We start from the raw sequence: 19,995 nt of genomic DNA on the forward strand, positions 1-19,995 counted from the left end.
TCCTTCCCGGAGATTGGCAGGAACAGGTGGGACAGAGGCAAGTGACTCAGCAAGTCACAGAGGCCTCCAGAAAGAACAGGACATTTTTTCCCCAAGTCACCCACCTAACCCCAAACTCCGTGACAACATGGAATCAGTCATATCTCTGTAAGTCACTTTACATTTCTACCTCAGTTTCTTCAACTGTAAAGTAAGGATAATTACACCTACCTGAAAGAATTATGAGGATTAAATGAAACAAAGGATATTCTGTGTTTAACACATAGTAGATGCCTAAGAAACATTTGTTGAACTACTAGGGTTAGGGCCCTGAATAAGGCTATTTAGTTCTGAAGACTGAGTTAAAGTGGAGATCCAGGGTGGAGCAGGGGGTGGTTGGTTTCAACAATGAATGATTAAAAAAAAAGCTCTGCAGGTCTGGGTGGGCCACAAACTGGGTGGGAACCATATGGCTGCTGAGCGAGCCTGTGGATTATGCAGCTCAGGGGGGAAGTTTCCTGCATTGTAGAGTCAGAGAAATATGGAGAGGAGGCATGGAGGATTTCATCTAAAGGATGCTCATGGGGTTTGTGGGGGAAGGTTTGAACAATGGTTCTATAATTAAAATAGCTGGTTTCTCAAAAGAGAAGGCTGAAATGGGCCATGTATATCAAAGTGGGGAGAAGGGAAGTGAATGTTGCCTTAGACCTTCTGAAGAGCCAAAGGGACTGTCATCAGAAACATTTTTGGGGTGGAGATTCCCCTGCTTACAAGGGCTTTTGCCCCCACAACAGAAACTGAGAAGGGTCTATATCTGTCCTTCTGTCAGAGCCAGTTACCTGCAGAAGAGGTAAGATGACTTGCCCACTCTCAGGTGACTTCATGAAGGCCCTGATGGGATGGAAGGAGTATGAGCTGCAGTGGGAAGGCTCCCAGCTGCCCCTGGTCTTGAGTCCAGCTTGAGGGTAAGGGCTACACCAGGGGATCCGGTGGGAGAAGTATGCACTCATGTCCACTCTAGAACCTGTCTCCACCCCATCAGAGCCACTGAAGTCTGCCCTGCACTTGATGAGGAAGACAGTCAAGGAGGATTTGGAGCCCAGGTTGCAGGTGGTTTGGGATTTGGCTTATGCCAATTCTAGGCCTGGGTTGGGGACTTTCCGAAAATAGAGAGGAGCAGATTCTGAAGTTAGACAGATTTAAGTAGGAATACTAGCTTTAGGACATATTAACTGCGGTACCTCAAGCAGGTTACCTGGCCCTTCTGTGTTATAATACCCTGCAAAGTTGGCACAAAGATTAAGCGAGATATTTATATAGCATTTGGAATAAGGACTGTCAGAAAGTAAAGGGGCAATAAATGGTAATAATGATCATTGGATGCTGGCTCTTGCGGAGGAGCTGGCTCCCTCCAAAGGAATTTGGTAACCTCTTCTGGCTCCCATACCTCATCTACTAATCTCATAGGCCCCAGGCCATCTTCACCAGCCCCTTATTTTCTCCCACTTTGGCGCTCGGGCTGACGCATGCGCTCTCGGGTTTCCTCGCCGCGGTTTTCCTTCCCTCGCCCATCTTGAATCCCGCGACCCTTCCGGTTTGGGCCCCGCCCCCGCCGGTATGGCTCCGCCTCACGCCCATAGGGCCCCTCCCCCCGAAGCAGTTCCGGTTCGGATTCCAGTGGCTGCGGGAGCCGCACAGACTAGCCGAAGCGATGCCTGCGCGCAGCCGCCACCGCCCCCGCCTCCACTCCGGCTCGCCTCCCCGGCCTCCGCCTCCGCCGCTCGAGGCGCTTCACGCTGGCCAGGCCCGAAGGGCCGGTGATTGCGACGGCGGCTCGGACGCCGACTCGGAGGTGGGTCGGGGAAGCCCGACTCGGACCGCGGAGGTGAGCGGGATCAGTGCCTGAGGAGAGGGGAGTTTGGGGAGCGCCCGCAGCCGGGGATGAGTTGGGAGTCAGGGGCGGAGCCGGGCTGCTCAGGACTGGGATCCGGAGGGGCCGCAGGAGACGGTTGAGGGAGCCGGGAGAGTCTGCTCTAGAATGGAATCTGGGAAATGGAGGCTGTTGAGCCGAGGGCCTGAGGAGGGTGACGACGGCTGGAGGCTGAGGGGCGAGGGTAGCGGGAGACCTGAGGGAGAGGTGGCTTTGAAGAGGCAAGGGCTTGGAGGGTATGGGAAGCCGAGTAGTGAGGGAAGCACATGCAAGGGGTTCCGCGGGAATGAGGGGCCGGAGGAAGGGATGCTTGGGGATTTGGAGGTGGGGGCGAGGGATCGGAGCAGCCAGGACCGCGGTCGGTATTATGGCCTGGCGAGAGAGACGGGACCGGGTTGTGACGGACGTGGTAGCTGACCGAAGGTGCGGGGCGGGGGGAGGTTTGCTAATTAGGAGAAGGATTTAGGTTTGATTGGAAGAGGGAGGGGCTGTCTGTTAGGAAGTCATCTGACCTGAAGGGCCCGAAAAAGAGAAATGGGGTCAAGAAAGAAAAGGAGCCCTTGGGGATCTAATTCAAGACTTGGCATTTTCACAGGTGTCTTTGAAAGCGCCGAAGATCACTAGGGTAATATGCTTGGATTGTGGGGCTTTCTCGTTTGTAGACAGTGGATCCTTTTAAGAATCTGGGACGGTGTTGAACACTGATTTGCCGCAACGGCTGGGGGAAAGTAGTAAAAAGGAAGTGATGTTTGGAAAAGATAGCGAAAGGAGTGATTCTGACAATAAAGATATCATTTGGGGGCGCCTGGGTGGCTCAGTTGGTTGGGCGACTGCCTTCGGCTCAGGTCATGATCTTGGAGACCCGGGATCGAGTCCCGCATCGGGCTCCCTGCTCGGCAGGGGGTCTGCTTCTCCCTCTGACCCTCCCCCCTCTTGTGCTCTCTCTCTCTCTCTCATTTTCTCTCTCTCAAATAAATAAATAAAATCTTAAAAAAAAAAGATATCATTTGGGTTTCTTCTAACAGTAATAGTGTGGGTTTTTTCTTTGTATTTTTTTTTCTTAAAGTTTACTTTAGATACCAGACAAGTTTAGATCTTTAAGAAAAAAGATTTAATACGTTACCTTTAAATTTAAAAAAAGCAGAACAAGAATTTGGACACTTAGGTTTTACAGATACTCCGTATTGACTGGTTACACTTTGACAACTTGAGTTGACACATATATTTACTACAGGGTAAAAATATGGTCAGTGCAGGTGTCTGGTTAAAAGAGTTTATAAAACTACAGTTGACCCTTGAACAGCAGGGGTTTAGAAGCATGCAGTCATAATCCCCTATAACTTTTGACTCTCCAAAAACTTAGCTAATAGCCTGTTAACCAGGAGCCTTACTGATAACATAAACAGTTAACACATTTTATAAATTATGTGTATTATGTATTATATTCTTATAATAAAGTAACCTAGAGCAAAGAAAATGTTAAGAAAATCATATGGGAGAGAAAATAAATTTACAGGACTGTACTGTGTTTATTTTTTAAAAATCTGCATATACGTGAACCCGTACAATTCAAACCCTGTTGTTCAAGGGTCAGCTGTATATGTGAAATCACCACAGTCCGGGTATACCAGCTCTTTCTCTCACTCATAACTCCAGGATTGGGGTCTCTTGAAAATTGAAGGGGTACTTTTGACAAGTTTGCAGGACCAATATTAATGCAATTTTGCATATATTGTATGAATAATATATTTTTTTAAGATTTTAATTATTTATTTGACAGAGAGAGAGACAGCGAGAGAGGGAACACAAGCAGGGAGAGTGGGAGAGGGAGAAGCAGGCTTCCCGCCGAGCAGGGAGCCGGATGCGGGGCTTGATCCCAGGACCCTGGGATCATGACCTGAGCCGAAGGCAGATGCTTAACAACTGAGCCACCCAGGCGCCCCTGAATAATATTTTTAATAGAGTGATCTAGAAAAATAAGAATAGAGGGTGCTTGTAGTAGGCAGTAAACAGAACTGGGATAGGTGGGTACCATAGATACCTTTTATAGAAGACATAGTACCAAAACAATAATTGTGCCAGAAAAATGATTGCAATACTTACATTCACTTTAGTAGAAATAAGTTAGTTTCCTTTTGTAATTGTTAAGTTATAACATGGCTTCAGGAAGTCTTTAGCTATGTTTCATAAGATTACTTTTACAACTTTTTATTTGGTTATACATTTTGCAAATTCGTTGGCCATTTCAAAACAAACTTTTAATCAAGTGTTTCTTCTCTAAACGGGTATCTACTGTTTAATCTTCATGCAGTGAAAATGTACTGATTGCAAAATCTTTTAAATATTTATGTGTATAGATTGTGTCATATCTTCAGTGTACTAGTAATTATTTCTTCAAAGGAGAGATAAATTCTCTTTCCTTTAACTGTTGTCAAAAGATTAACTCCCTTTTCTCTAATTTAATACAAATGATCTTTAGTTGGAAGTTACATAGTATTACTGTTGTTTATGTTTCTGCTTAACCGACACCAGACTGAGATTCTCTAAAGACCATGTCTTCATACTTAGCTCTAAATAAAAGTCTCAGCATTTAAAAATTTATGGAATTGAACTGAAATAGAACTCTCTATTAAGGTTACATCTTAATATTACTATGAAATTAAGTAAACCATTAAATGGAGTTGTACAATTAATATATTAGCATGCCTAATAGTTATTTTTGTTTCCCTTTGACAGTTCTCACAGTTCTCACACTTAGTTGTAAAGAAAATCAGTTTTGTGCTTGAGCAGTTTCCCTAAGACAAGAAGAAGCCATCATGACCACAATGGCAGAATGTGCAGATATACTTAGATAAATCAGTTTTGATTTCAGTAGTACTCTCCATTCTGTAAAGACTCTAATTCACATTGCACAACTACTTGTAAACATTCTTATTTTGTTAACCACTAAATCTTCACTGCTTTTTCAAAACTTTGCCATAGCTGATTTAGAGACATTTTCGTGGCTTTTTTGAGAATTGAAGTTTGAACATTGTTTTTGAGAAGTTGTTGTATCACAGATGTTCTAATGAATATTATTATTATTTTGTCTTATAAGAATGACTATATTAATTAGATATTCTTTGAAAATTCTTACCTCCAGGCCTGAAGGATATGAAGTTAATAGTAGTGTGAATCTAACATGGTCATTAATCATGACAGTGATTCTTACTTTAGGTCTTACTGTCCTCTTAGCTTTGAGAAGTCCAGAAGTTAACAAAAATTGGAGAGCATGAACCAGATTCGCTTGGAGATCAATTCAGTGTTTACGTGATGCTTCTGTCACTGGTTTGTAATTTGTTATATGAGTATGGGATATGGATTTGTGACAGACTTGTGGTGTCAATATTCCTCCCCCCATATATACAGTACCATCATCACTGGATCTTAAGCCTGACCCCTTCTAGCTGACTCTAGACTTCATGCCTCCGTATTGAAATGTTCTGTTACTTCACTACACACTGGGTCCTCCCAGTAATAAAATCACTTCAGTACAGAATGTAACATGAGTTTATCTTTGCTCTTGCTTAGGACAGTAGAAACTGGGAAAACTTGTTTACAGTAGTTTACTTGTTAACAATAGTTTAATCACAGTGTTTCACAGAACAGTTTTTTATCCTATGTACCTCAAAGGGGTGTTGTGAAGGCAGTGACCTATATTTATATTTGTCTCAAATTTTTATAGTAGGTTTAATTAAGCATTTGAATTGTGGCAGTGGTCAAGAGAGGTACTAATGTATCTATTATCTTGACCCTTTGTTCTCTTAAAATTCTTGACAGCTAAGACATTCTAGTAGGAGATGAGAACCATGAATTCTAATTTCGGGTCTTCTTATAAGTGAAACTGTATCACTGAGTTATTGGAAATGCCTGCAAATTAGTGGTAGTTTGAGACTAAATTAAATCGATGTCAGTTTCATCAATATAATATTGTCATAAAAGTCAAAGATTGCCAGAACCATACTTTATTTTATTTTTTTTTTTAGTTTTTTTTTGGTTTTTTTTTTAAAGATTTTATTTATTTATTTGAGAGAGAGAATGAGATAGAGAGAGAGAGCATGAGAGGGGGGAGGGTCAGAGAGAGAGGCAGACTCCCTGATGTACAGGGAGCCCGACGTGGGACTCGATCCCAGGACTACAGGATCATGACCTGAGCCGAAGGCAGTCGCTTAACCAACTGAGCCAACCAGGCACCCACAGAACCATACTTTAAATTGGGGGCCCAAGTCTGGTATATTTTCGCAATATTGTAATAGATTTTGAAATCTTGAGCCAGTTTCTCCTTTTCCATTATGTTGATTTGATTTGGAGGTGTAGCATATATAAAAATAAAGATTTTACTAATCATTATGTCAAACCACTAGCCTTTCTAAATATCATTTTAGTGATTAGAATAAGAACTAGAATTTTATATACTTCTTTGCTGGTGTATTTCTTTGTACTGGCATACAGCCAGATCAAGAACCCTTCATCAAATTTACTACTAAATTTTCATCATTGTGTAAAAACTTTTACTGTAACTGAGGATTTAAACTGGGCAGTGTTATCTATTAGATTCTTACTCGTTGAGCTGAGACGGTTTTGGATGTGATACAGAATTAGGTGCAACCTGCTAGTGGGAGTCTTAGTCTAAAGGCAAGTTGGAGCCAGAAAAAGTTTGTGTTCTTTGGTATACATGACAACTTTTTTTTTTTTTAAATAGCATAGTAAGAGTGCATGGTCCAGGCAGCAAAAAATATCTGAGAACTGAAGTACAGCCTTTCTTCAAATGTGCTGCCCCAAACTCTACTGCTTAAAAGTGGAACATAACAAAACAGTAGAGAATCACTGCTAGAGTTTCAAAAATTGATGGAAGAAATTGGTTCAGGGTCTTCGTAACTGTCTTGTAATTATAGAAGATTTCATAGATGTTTTGGAAACAATGCTCTGTGCTTATTAAGAAAAAGTAAACTATTTTTAGATAAATATAAAGAGACAATAATAGTTTTGTGTTTGCTCAAGGAAAAAATTTTAATTTAGAATTAAAGAAAATAAAGATGAGATTAGAAAAAAAAGCTTCATAGTCCTAAATACTACAGACTGCAGAGTTAAATGCCCAAAGTAAACTTTGTCCTTCTACATTGTAGTTTAGGCTTTTTACTTTCATAGAAATTAATTTTGTGCTCTGGTTTATGGATCTGCAGACTGGTATGATTTGTCTCTGTTGTGTGCATTATAATTAAGCTTTATTAGGTAAAATTAGACTTAAGCTTATTTTAGTGTGAGTTCAATTATAATGTATAACTGCCTGAAGGGGAATATAGTAACATTAACTTTATATAATTTTAAAAAATCTCTTCCCCCTTTTTTTCTCTTGAGATGTGGATATTATTTTTTCGGTTTTATACATCACTTGAAAATTATAATTTTTAAAAATTTTACTGAAGGGGGGGCACCTGGGTGGCTCAGTTGGTTGGAGGACTGCCTTCAGCTCGGGTCATGATCCCAGGGTACTGAGATTGAGCCCTGCCTCAGCAGGGGAGTCTGCTTCTCCCACTCCCCCTGCTCGTGTTCTCCCTCTCGTTCACTCCCTCTCTCTTTCAAATAAATTAAAAAAAAGAGTTGAATGCTTAAAAATAAAATTTTACTGTAGGGGTGCCTGGGTCACTTAGTTGGTTAAGCATCTGACTTCAGCTCTCATCATGGATTGGGCCCCACTTTGGGCTCCATGCTCATAGCAAGGAGTCTGCTTGTCCCTCTGCCCCTCCCCAGGCTTGTGCTCTCTCCCACCCCCCCAAATAAATAAAATCTTTTAAAAAATAAAAAAATAAATAAAAATTTTACTGTATACCAAATCAGTAATAACTTTCAAAAATAGCACATTTTATATTTATAATTTTTTTTTTATTTTTTTTTTATTTGACAGAGAGAGACACAGTGAGAGAGGGAACACAAGCAGGGGGAGTGGGAGAGGGAGAAGCAGGCTTCCTGGCTGAGCAGGGAGCCCGATGCGGGGCTTGATCCCAGGACCCCAGGATCACGACCTGAGCCGAAGGCAGATGCTTACCGACTGAGCCACCCAGGCGCCCCACATTTTATATTTATAAATCAAGTTTCATCAGTTGTTCTAAATTCCTTTAGGGGCGTTTTAATGTATGATTTTTAAAGACGGTGTATGTTTTTTAAAGAAGATAATTGCTTCAGGCTGTACTCTAGTATTTTATTTTATTTTATTTTTAAAAATTTTATTTATTTATTTGACAGAGAGAGAGAGAAAGCGAGAGAGGGAACACAAGCAGGGGGAGTGGGAAAGGGAGGAGCAGGCTTCCCACCGAGCAGGGAGCCCAATGCGGGGCTCGATCCCAGGACCCTGAGATCATGACCTGAGCCAAAGGCAGTCGCTTAGCCGACTGAGCCACCCAGGCGCCCCTGTACTCTAGTATTTTAGAGTACACATGGTCAAGTGAAACCACAAGGAAAATCCATATTTAAAACGACTGTCACCATATGAACCTAGGCATTGTTTCTATAAGACACACAGAAAGTAAAGTTTTCATTTTACTGATATATCCTTTGTGGGGTTTTTTGTTTTGTTTTTTTGATTTATTTATTTATTTATTTTAGAGCACACAGAGGGAGGGGCAGAGGGAGAGGGAGAGAATCTCAAGCAGACTCCTCAACTGAGCACAGAGCGCAGGAGGGGCTCAATCCCACAGCCCTGAGATCGCAACCAGAGCCGAAATTAAGAGTTGAACACTTAACCAACTGAGCCACCTGCGTGCTCCTGTTGATACATCCTTTGTATTCTAAAGATTGCATAATGATAAATTAGAAACACATAACCAAATTAGGTGTTTGCATAATTAAAACCAGCAGGATAGTTTGTGTCTTTCCAGTTATTAGTACCTGTCACTTGAGGAAATTTTCCCAATTTCTTCCCAAATTGTTAGAAGTATAGAATACTTATTTTTTTTTAAGATTTTATTTATTTGTTAGAGCACAAGCAGGGGGAGCTGCAGGGAGTGGGAAAACCAGGTTCTCCTCTGAGCAAGAAGCCTGATATGGGCTCTATCCCAGGACCCCGGGATCATGACCTAAGCCAAAGGCAGACGCTTAACCGGCTGAACCACCCAAGCGTCCCTAAGATTTTATTTTTAAGTAATCTCTACACCCAATGTGGGGCTCAAACCTACAACCCCGAGATCAAGAGTCATATGCTCCACTGACAGAACCAGCCAGGCACCCCTAGAAGTACTTTTAGATAGGACAATAATCAGTTGCATCAACCTATAACATTTTTTTAGAGGTTGTTATGCTCTTGTTGAAATATTTTTATTAAGTTAAACTTGGTATTAAACAAGTCTTTATATGAGGAACTCCTGTTGAGTTGAATTCTACTCTGATTAACTGGAATCACTGTTGTTATTTTGGTTTTTTGTTTACGTTATTTTATTACACTGTTGATTCCCTAAAAGGTAATTCCACCTTGAGCAAAACCTTTATAAGACTTTACAATTGTTTTCAAATACTTAAAATTATTTCATATTAACCCAAAGATTTCAAAAGTTAAGAGTGGGTTTGACTATTAATTATAGATGACTATCCTAATGATTTAATTTCAGGCCTAGGGCAACACTAGCAAAAAGAGGAGTTGATGAGGATGACAATACTAGCTTACATTTACTGAGCAGTTTGTATTTGCCAAGCATTATTATAAGTGCATTACATGTATTATTCCAGGTAATCTTAACAAGGCTGTGGAGTAAGAACTAATATTCTCTTCATTCTCTTCCAGAGCCAGCATTCTTAACTACTATGCTTTCTGGGTTTTATATCAAATTCTGTTGCAGAATAGCTGTCTGAAATTTATTTAACTTTCAAGCCTTTATTGTTTCTGAAGAATTATACTGGATCTTTCAGATCATTCCTAATTCTACCATTTTAAGAATTCTGTCATCCTGATTTACAAAACATTATATGTTTAATGTTTCTAATTAGTTCTGTTTGTAATCTCTTGGTCTCAAAGTATAAAGGTTAAGTCATTTTCTAAAGTCATACTGTTAATGGGTGATGGAGCTGGATTTATAATCAGATGTTCTTTTGAAATTCTTGGTCTTGTTAGTTGCCTCAGTATTTCTTACCTTTTATTTAGTGTGTATATGTATACATGGGTTAATAGTTGAATTTAATTGATTTTTTAAATTTTCTATTCATATCTATTTGTGTGATGTGCTTCAAACAGTTGAGAAGTAATATTGTTTTCATTTTCTTTAAGATTTTATTTACCTATTTGAGAGAGTGAGCGAGAGAGAAAGAGAGAGAGTGCACTAGCAGGGAGAGGAGCAGAGGGAGAGGGAGAAGCAGACTCCCAGCTGAACAGGGAGCCCAATGAGGGGCTCAGTCCTGGAACTCCGGGATCATGACCCAAGCCGAAGGCAGATGCCCAACCGACTGAGCCACCCTAGCACCCCTTGTCATTTTCTTGAGTCTTTTTCCTTTGGATATCAAGTATTACATGCTCATTGTATAAAATTCAGGAATTTTAGAAATATTTAAGGTAGAGAGTGAAAGAGTTCACTGGAGGAGTAACTATTAATAGTTGGACATTTTACTTATTTAAAGATATATGCATAGGCTACATGTACTATTTTTTAGGACATTTTGCTCCTTTAAAAGTTTTTTCAACTTTAATTTTGAAATAATTAGATTCACAGGAAGTTGTGTATATAGTACAGAGAGATCCCACTTACCCTTCACTCAAGTTACCTCACTAGTTATATCTTACATAGTTATAGAACAGTATCAAGACCATTCAAAATGTGTGTATAGTTGTGTGTCATTTTATCATGAGTAGATTTGTTTAACCATTGTACCAATCAAGATATAGAGGGGCGCCTATATTTGTCAGATACACAGGTGCGCCAGTGCACACAAGCAGGGGGAGCGACAGACAGAGGGAGAGGGAGAAGCAGGCTCCCCAATGAGCAGGGAGCCCGACGCAGGAGTCGATCCGAGGACCCTGCGATCATGACCTGAGCCGAAGGCAGACTCTTAACCGACTGAGCCACCCAGGTGTACCTCATATATCTTCTTTGATGACAAGCCTATTTATATGTCTTTTGCCCATTTTTTCATTGAATTTTTGGTTTTTTTACTGTTGAATTTTGGGAATTCTTTATATGTTCTAGATATGGGTCCTTTCTCAGGTATGTGGTTTGTCCAGGGAGTAATAGGGAAAAGTATGTCTACTCCATCTTCCCACAAGCAGAAGTCTACATATGCTGGGGTTTTGTTTTTTTTTTTTAAAGATTTTATTTACTTATTTGACAGGGACACAGTGAGAGAGGGAACACAAGCAGGGGGAATGGGAGAGGGAGAAGCAGGCTCCCTGCTTAACAACTGAGTCACCCAGGCGCCCCTACATATGCTGTTTTTAAAAATGTATTTGTCAGAAAGAGTGTAATCGCTGCCATTTTTTCATCTCGTGTAGTATTTCCTTCATCTCTTGCATCATCATTTTTCATCATCATTTTTTCATCATCATTTCATCATTTTCATCTCTCACATCATCATTTTTCATCATTTTTTAGAAGCTGTTTCCTTCATTCAGTCTCTTAAATACTTTTATGCTAGCTTCAGTCCTTACAATCTGTTTTACACTTTTCCGACAATTATTCTCTGTAAAGCACACGCATTATGTGATCCTCTTGTTCAAGAATCTCTAGTGTCCAGGGGTGTCTGGGTGGCTCAGTCATTGGGCGTCTACCTTTGGCTCAGGTCATGATCCCAGGATCCTGGGATCGAGCCCGGCATCGGGCTCCCTGCTCAGCCAGGAAGCCTGCTTCTCCCTCTCCCACTACCCGCTGCTTGTGTTCCTTCTCTTGCTGTGTCTCTGTCAAATAAATAAAATCTTAAAAAAAAAAAAAAAAGAATCTCTCGTGTCTATAGAATATTCTGAACTTGACAATTAAAGGTTTCCATGATCTAGCCCCAATTTATATATATATATATATATATATATATTTTAACATTTTATTTATTTATTTGACAGAGAGAGAGAGCAAGTGTGCTTACAAACAGGGGAGTGGCAGGCAAAGGGAGAGGGAGAAGCAGGCTCCCCACAGAGCAGGGGAAGCCCGATGTGGGACTCAATCCCAGGACTCTGAGATCATGCATGACCTGAGCCGAAGGCAGTCACTTAACCAACTGAGCCACCCAGGCGCCCTCAATTTCTATTTTCAACTTAATATTCCAGTACTCCCTTATGCCCTGTGAACACTAATGGTTCTTCATTGTTTTTTGTTTTCATACCCTTGTTCATGCAGTTTTCCTCTACTGGTGTACTTTTATTTCTCCATCTCTATCCACAGTTTCATCTCTCCTTAAAGGCTCAGCTCAGATGTCACTTCCAAGAACTCTTCTGATCTTACCAACTGGAAATAACTTCTCTTTTACAACTCCCTTAACTTTCAAATTTTTTTAAACGTTTCATTAAGTAAACTGCTTTGTTATGTTTTATGGATTAAGCGAGCTAATGTATATAAAGAACTAGCAGCTGTAATTGATTTTACCTTTTTTTAAAAAATGACTTTCTTTAATATCCCTTTCTAGATTAAAATCATTGGGGGCAGGCTCTGTTTCAGATTCATCTAGGTAAGTGCCACTTGCCTAGTGCAATACCCTTCCCATGGTATGTGCACAATAAATATTTAATAGGTGAACAAACATAACATGAGGGCATTTTAATACTGTCTTTATCCCCAATGCCTTATTACTTGACATCTGCATATAGCAGACAGTAAATGTTTGAGACTAAACAGTGTAAAATTTGTGATTCAAAAAGCTTCCATCAAAAAAAGAAAGCTTTCATCATTAGGCAGTCTCATTTATGTAACCTTTATGTACTGTAACTGAAAACCTTTGATAAATTCCTCTGCTGATAACTAGAAAATATTTAATATTTATGAGATTCAATCCCTACAGAAGTACAAGAGCCTTCAGCTTATGTGAGATGGTGTGGTGTAGTGAGTAAGAGCATGGACTTTGAAATGAGATTGCCTGGGTTGAAAACTTGTCTGTAGTAGTTACTAGTACACATTTATCTTGGCAAGTTATTTAATCCATCTGCTTCAGTTATCTCATCTGTAAAGTGAGGAAGATAATAATGCCTACTTTATATGGTTGTGAGAATTATTTGAGCATACAAGTAAAACACTGAACACTTCCTGGCACTTTGTAAAAGTCTTAAAATGTTAGCTCATCTAATTATTGCCTCTTGTTACTTCCTGAAAATGCACTGAACACAGGTCAGAATTTAGAGTGTGTGATTTAGGATATAGATACAGAGACTACTTAAAAATAAAGTCAAGAATAAAAAAATTTAAATAAAAAATAAATAAATAAAGTCTTAAAAAAAAAAAAAAGATAAAACAGGTCCAGTCAGGCAGAGTCCCCAAAGCAACTAGGCAAAGATCAAGCAGGAATTATTATTGCTATTATTATTATTGTTATTATTAAATGAAATCACATGTGAAATAACCGTGGATGGTGTCTGACCTGTAATAGATATTCATAAGTGTTAGTTTCCTTCTATTAGCTCGCTCTTTCCCCCCTCATTTTACAGATTAGGTATTTAGATGCCACAGAGTTTAGTCACCTAAAGTGTTAATATTAATGAAATTAAGCTCCAAGAATTTTGACAACCAGTTTGCTGCTCTTCACCATATCATGCTGCTTTTCCTTAAAGCTAAAGGACGGGTTGAAAATAAAGCTGTTAAATCCTACCAGGGACTTACAGATTTAAAAATATTATAGTTTTTTTTTTTAGCATTCTTACTATATTTTGAAGACTTATTTCCTTATAATTATCAGAAATACATAAATTGTGGATAAATTTGATCAGTTATTTAAAAATAATAAAAATTTTCAGGGCACATCGATGGCTCAGTGGTTAAGCATCTGACTCGGTTTTGGTGCAGGTCGTGATCTCATGGGTCATGAGATCAAGCCCTGGGGGCTCCCTGCTCAGTGAGGAGTCTGCTTAAAGATTCTCTCCCTCTGCCGCTCCCCTGCTCGCTCTTTCGCGCACTCTCTCTCAAATAAATAAATCTTAAAAAATAAAATAATAAAAATTCTCTATTTTCTGGGTATTAGGTTTTGGTATTATAAACAGATTCTAAAGAATTATTTTTAGTATAAAATAAATGCAGTTTTTCTTAATACATATCAGCAGTCAACCCTAGAGTGTGATACTTCTTTACCAGCAGTTCTATGTATATGTTTAACTGTTTTATTCAGTTGTATCATTTAGATTATAATATAGGAGAGACAGCTATTCAGCACAAAATTAACATATAATGGATAAAATAAGATGTGTGTGAAGGGACTTGAAAGGTTAAATGTTAGCTAAGCCAGAAATAGAAGAACAAGCAGAATTAGATTGGATGGTCTAATATAGTGCTTCAGAATCACTTGGGGAGCTTTTAAAAAATGCAGATGTCAAGCTTCTGTCCCCTCAGGGATTCTGATCCAATTGTTCTGGGGTGGGGCATGGGCAGTAGAACAGGCATGTTTTTAAACTTCAGATTATTCAGATGTGTAGCCAGGTTGAAAACCATTGTATATATCAGTTCCTTGGAGCATAGGCAAAGGAGTCAAAGGCTTTTAAGATTTGTTTATTTATTTATTTATTTGTCAGAGAAAGAGAAAGAGCACAAGCAGGGGGAACAGCAGGCAGAGGGAGAAGCAGGTTCCCCACTGAGCAGGGAGCCCTCGATCCCAGGACCCTGAGATCAAGAGTCACATGCTCTTCCAACTGAGCCAGCCAGGCACCCCAACTTTTTTAGTGTCTTTTGAGATAATCATGTGGTTTCCCTGTTTTAGCTTATTAATATGGTGAATTATTTCAATTTTCAATGTTAAACTAACTTTGCATTCCTGGGATAAATACCACTTGGTTATGATGTATTAATTCTTTCTTAAATATTGTTGGATTTGATTGCCTAAGATTTTAAAATTTTTGCATCTATGTTCTTAAAGGGCTATCAGGCTATAGTTTATTTTCTTCTTGTGCTGTCTTTGCCTGGTTTTGGTATTAGGGTAATACTGGCCTTATGGAATGAATTCAGAAATATTATCTCCTTGGGGCACTTGGGTGTCTCAGTCAGTTAAAAATCTGACTCTTGATTTCGTCTCAGGTCATGATCTCAGGATGGTAAGATCATTTCCCATGTTAGGATTCTCTCTCTCCCTCTCCCTCTACTCCCTTCCCCTCCCTCAAAGAAAGAAAGGAAGGAAGGAAGAAAAGAAAGGAAAGAGAAGAAAAGAAAAAAGAAAAGAAAGAGGGAAAGATTGGTTCTCTCCTTTTCTGGAAGATAGGAAAAAATGATATTTCTTGTATTTCATTTTGAATAATTCCTATTGTTATGTCTTCAAGTTTATTATTCTTATCTTTTACAGATAAGAATCAGCTGTTAATCCCATCCAGCATATTTTTCATTGCATATATTGTAAGTTCATCTTTAGAAGTTAGAATTGAATGTTCTTTGTGTCCATGTCTAATTTTTTGAACATACGTAATAGAGTTCTTATAACTTAGTTAATTTCCTTGTCTGCTAATTCTGTTATTTGTATCAGTTTTGGGTCAATTTTGGCTGATTGGTTTTCTATTCATTATAGGTGAATTTTCCTACTTTACATGTCTGGTAATCTTTGATTGGATGCCAGATATTATGGATTTTATCTGGTGCTGAATACTTTTGTATTCCTAGTAATATTCTTGAGCTTTGTTGTGGGAGGTAGTTAAATTACTGGAAAACAATTTGATCCTTTTGGATCTTGCTTTTAAGATTTGTTTGGCTGGACCAGAGACATGTTCATTCTAGGGCAGGGTTTCTCAATATCAGCACTATAACATTTGGATCAGTTAATTCTTTGTTGTGAAGGGCTATGCTGTGCTTTGTAAAATTTTAACAGCAACCTTTAGGTGACCCCCCCAGTTGTGACAACCAATAATGTCTCCAGAAATTGCCAAATGTGGGGAGGGGTGGCAAATTGCTCCCAGTTGAATAACTACTGCTTTAAGATTGATTTTGTCTCACTACTATGACAAGATCTTCCTGTGTGCTTTGCCCAATGCCCCATGGATTGTGAGATTTTCTTTTTTTTTTTTTTCCAGTCTGGCTGTTTGGGGTAGGCACTTTTATTGGTCTTCTGTGTATATTGGATGTTGTTCCCCCCTAATCTTTCTGGGTGGTTCTTTTTTCTGTCCTATTTTGTTTCCTCATGTATATGTGATAATCAGTATTCAGCTGCATATTCAAGGGAGAGTCTGCAGATCTCTGGGGTTCTGTTTTAGTCTTTTTTAGTTACTATAACAAAATTACTAAAAGTACTGTAGACTGAGTGGCTTAAACAAAACACACTTATTTCTCACAGTTCTGGAGCCTGAGGAGTCCAAGATCAAAGCCCAGCAGATTTAGTGTCTGGTGAGGGCCTGCCTCCTGCTTCATAGTCAGTCATCTTCTAGCTCTGTCTTTAAATGGTGGAAGGGGTGATAAAACTCTCTGGGATATCTCATATAAGGGAACTAATCCCATTTATGGGGGTTCTGCCTCATGACCTAATCACCTCCTAATTGTGGGCTAGGATATCAACATATGAATTTTGGGGAGACACAAACATTCAGTCCATAATAAGTTCTCTCTGTTCATCTTTCTGCTCTCCAGTATTCTATTTCATGAACACTAGCCACCTGGATCTCCCCAAACTCTCAGCTCCATCTCCTCAACTCAGCAAGTCTGCCAGGCCTCACCCATTTTGTGTCCTGTGCCACACATCACTTGGAAGCTCTCAAGGCAGGGGCGCCTGGGTGGCTCAGTCGTTAGGCGCTTGCCTTCGGCTCTGGTCAGGAAGCCTGCTTCTCCCTCTCCCACTCCCCCTGCTTGTGTTTCTTCTCTCTGTGTTTCTCTCTGTCAAATAAATAAAAAATCTCTTATGTATCTATGTAGATATATATAAAAAAAAAACTCTCAAGGCAGTAAGCTGGGGCAGTAGGGTTACTTTGTTTCCCGTCTTTCAGGGATCTTTTTTGTCTGATGCCCAATGTCTTAAAGCTAGTTTTTCTCCTCCCCCCCCCCCTCATATATTTTGTCTATTATTTGGTTGTTTGAGGTGGGTGGGTAAATTTGGTCCCTCTTATTATATCTTGGTCAGAAACAGTCCCTTTAACTGATAATTTATTCATATTAATTATTGATTAAAGTTGAAAGTGTTCTGGGGCGCCTGGGTGGCTCAGTCGGTTAAGCGTCTGGCTCTTGATTTGGGCTCAGGTCATGATCTCAGGGTCATGAGATAAGAGTCCTGCATCAGGCTCTACGCTCACGTGGAACTTGCTTGGGATTCTTTCCCTCTCCCTCTGCCCCTCCCCCTCAAAAAAAAAAAAAAAGCTGAAAGTGTTTTTAAAAACTTACTAACCTAATTTCTTCATTTTTTGGATTTGTATGAAACTTCAAACTCTCCTGTTTCATGTAGTTTCTATGGCACAATAGAAATATTAAATTGGCCCTAAAGCCTTTTATCATCTTTTTAATATACCTCTTTAGAGGAGGTTTTCACAGTGTTAGCTAAATATGGGTCTCTAACTATATGTGGTAGCATACAATTAAAGGACATGTCCTGACCTGATGAAGCACATTAGTGGAGTGTGTCATGTTTTTAGGGCATTGCCACAGCAGGCTCAAAGACTTCCAGAAGGCTTCCTTGTGTAACTCATATTTTCTAGCAGCTAAAGCACCAGTTTCAAAGCCTGTTTGTTAGCCTGATTGAGGGTGTAGAGAACTGGTGATATAAGACGGGGGAAAAAAACTATGAGAGAGAAGATCATTTTGAGCAGTGTATGAGACAAAACCATACTGAAGGATAATGCTACAAGGATGGGAGTGACTTGGAACCCATTGATGGTAAGCTGTTTGAGAAAGGAGAAAGGCAGCAGAATAGAAAATAAAATGACAGAAGAAATCTGGCCTTTTTGTGTGTGAGATGAGCTTACCAAATTTGCTACATTGTTACTGCTACAGAGTTTGTTGCATGTGCTTGTTGGATATTCAAAGATGAAATAATTTATTCAGAGCATATCTTGGGAAAAAGATGTATGTAGTGGGTGGGATGAAACCATCTGGGTATATATATGAACTAAAACAGCAAAATGGTATTTTATTTTATTTTATTTTTAAAATATTTTATTTATTTATTTGACAGAGAGCACAAGAAGGGAGAGTGGTAGACAGAGGGAGAAGGAGAAGCAGGCTCCCTGCTGAGCAGGGAGCCTGAATTGGGGCTCGATCCCAGCACCCTGGGATTATGACCTGAGCCGAAGGCAGACGCTTAATGACTGAGCCACCCAGGCGCCCCGCAAAATGATATTTTAATGGAATTTTATATATGTAATAACTTATATAAAATGATATACATTAGTATGTATAAAATTCAGTGTTACACTGCATAAAATGTGTAATTCCTTGGCCTTAGGAAAGGCAGTGTAGCTAGAAAGAGCTGAGTAAGAGAGACTTCTTGTAGCTCTATAGTATATAAGAATTAGACAGCCTTTTAAAACATACAGATCCTTATAGGTGGATGTGCTGTTAATTTCCTCAGACTAAAAAGCTGTTGTGGATTGATCGCATGAAAAACTCTGTTTGGAAACAAAATAGGATTTAAGGCTTCCAAAAACTAGGATTGCTTTTTAGCAATTAAGAAATATTTAGTGAGTGTTTCTTGCTGGCTGAGTATTTCTGATGGTGTAAGTGGTGCTCATGTAGTTAAGTATCTGCCTTTTTCAAGTGATTATGAGTCTTCGTGGCAAAAGTTTGCGTGGATAGGGGAAGAAAGGAGGACAGTAGCAGTTTTTCACTTTTTTCAGCATAAGTAAGCATAGAAGGTTTTTCATAGCCAGATATACATGTTATAAAGAAATGATAAACACCAAAATCAAGAATTATTTTATCTGGAAAGGGGGAGGAAGAGGATGATATCAGAGGGGGACAGTCACTTGTATTGATGTTTTGGTTTGGGTTTTTTAAAGCAAACTTTTAAAATATAGTTTAACATATGTAGAGAAAAGTGTAGATCATGAGTATACAGCTTCTTGAATTTTTAGAAAGTGAACAGACCTGTATAACTAATACCCAGATTAAGAAACAGAACATCTGTATTGGAATTATTTTATATTTTTTTTCAAGCTGGGTAATGGGCACATGGGTATTTCTTGTATCATTCTTTGTTGTTGTTGTTGTTATGCTTTAAAAAAGTTTGCCTACTGTGTTTTTTAAAAAATCATCTCAGAAGGAAATAGGATCTTCAGAAATCTGGAAAATGTCATAAAACCCACATGCTTTAGTAATTGAGAAAACATACTTTAGGGAAATAGGGTTTTTTTGATGTAGGCCTTTGTCTCCTGTGTATCTTATAAACCTGATAGAGGCCCAAGTTACTGAAAGTTTTAAAATGGGAAAAGAACATAAACAGAACTGTGTGGATCAAAGTAGTAAAAATTATTAGTACTTCTTGAAACAGTCATTATTGGCCTTTTACAAGCCAATATAAAGTTTGGGTCCTCAAATTTGTGAGTACATCAAAATGACAGTTTTCTTTTAAAAACTTTGTCACTGAAATCTCAGTGATAGTTTAAGAAGGAAATTGCTTATTCGGTTCTATAATGGTATATTCAAGGTATAGGATGAACTGAGCTATTAAGATATAGATATTCATATTTGGTTTATAGGCTTTATATCTATTGTAGAAATCGTTATTTGTATAGTGGATAGAAATATGTTTAAGGACTTTCCTAAAACTAGTTATCTGTCTGCCTTTGTGTTGTTTTTTGTTTTTGTTTTGTTTTCTCATTTTGGAGAAGTAGGAGATACTTATTCAATCAAACATGAAGATTTCTGAAATTTGTTTTATTTTTATGCATTGCATATCTTTCTATATCTCATTTTATGAAAAGCATTAATATATGATTTTTCTCAATTATTCCAACACTAGGCTTTTTCTAATTAAATTATGGTTGC

The 19,995-nt window shown here is 38.9% G+C and overlaps 1 protein-coding gene across 5 annotated transcripts in view; it reads left to right on the forward strand.

Annotated features, from left to right (window-relative positions):
* The first annotated feature begins 62 nt into the window (after positions 1-62).
* Positions 63-19,995, forward strand: part of SAMD8 (sterile alpha motif domain containing 8) — a 42,631-nt gene continuing 22,698 nt past the window's right edge. Inside the window, exons 1-3 of one of the 5 annotated variants that reach the window (XM_045878156.2) lie at positions 1,725-1,864; positions 12,539-12,580; positions 15,386-15,435. Coding sequence is in view for 1 of the 5 variants with exons in the window: in XM_045878154.3 (XP_045734110.1) it covers positions 1,691-1,864 (174 nt within the window). In the remaining 4 variants the exon portion in view is untranslated. Of the gene's footprint in view, positions 148-1,642; positions 1,865-12,538; positions 12,581-15,385; positions 15,436-19,995 lie in introns of those variants that run through there. The other 4 variants (XM_045878160.2, XM_045878155.2, XM_045878159.3 and 1 more) reach the window with 4 other exon arrangements.

The sequence above is a fragment of the Mirounga angustirostris genome, unplaced genomic scaffold, assembly GCF_029215605.1.
Source record: "Mirounga angustirostris isolate CCGP_5_RB_7025 unplaced genomic scaffold, mMirAng1.0.hap1 SCAF_6, whole genome shotgun sequence".
In the NCBI taxonomy this organism is placed as follows: domain Eukaryota; kingdom Metazoa; phylum Chordata; class Mammalia; order Carnivora; family Phocidae; genus Mirounga; species Mirounga angustirostris.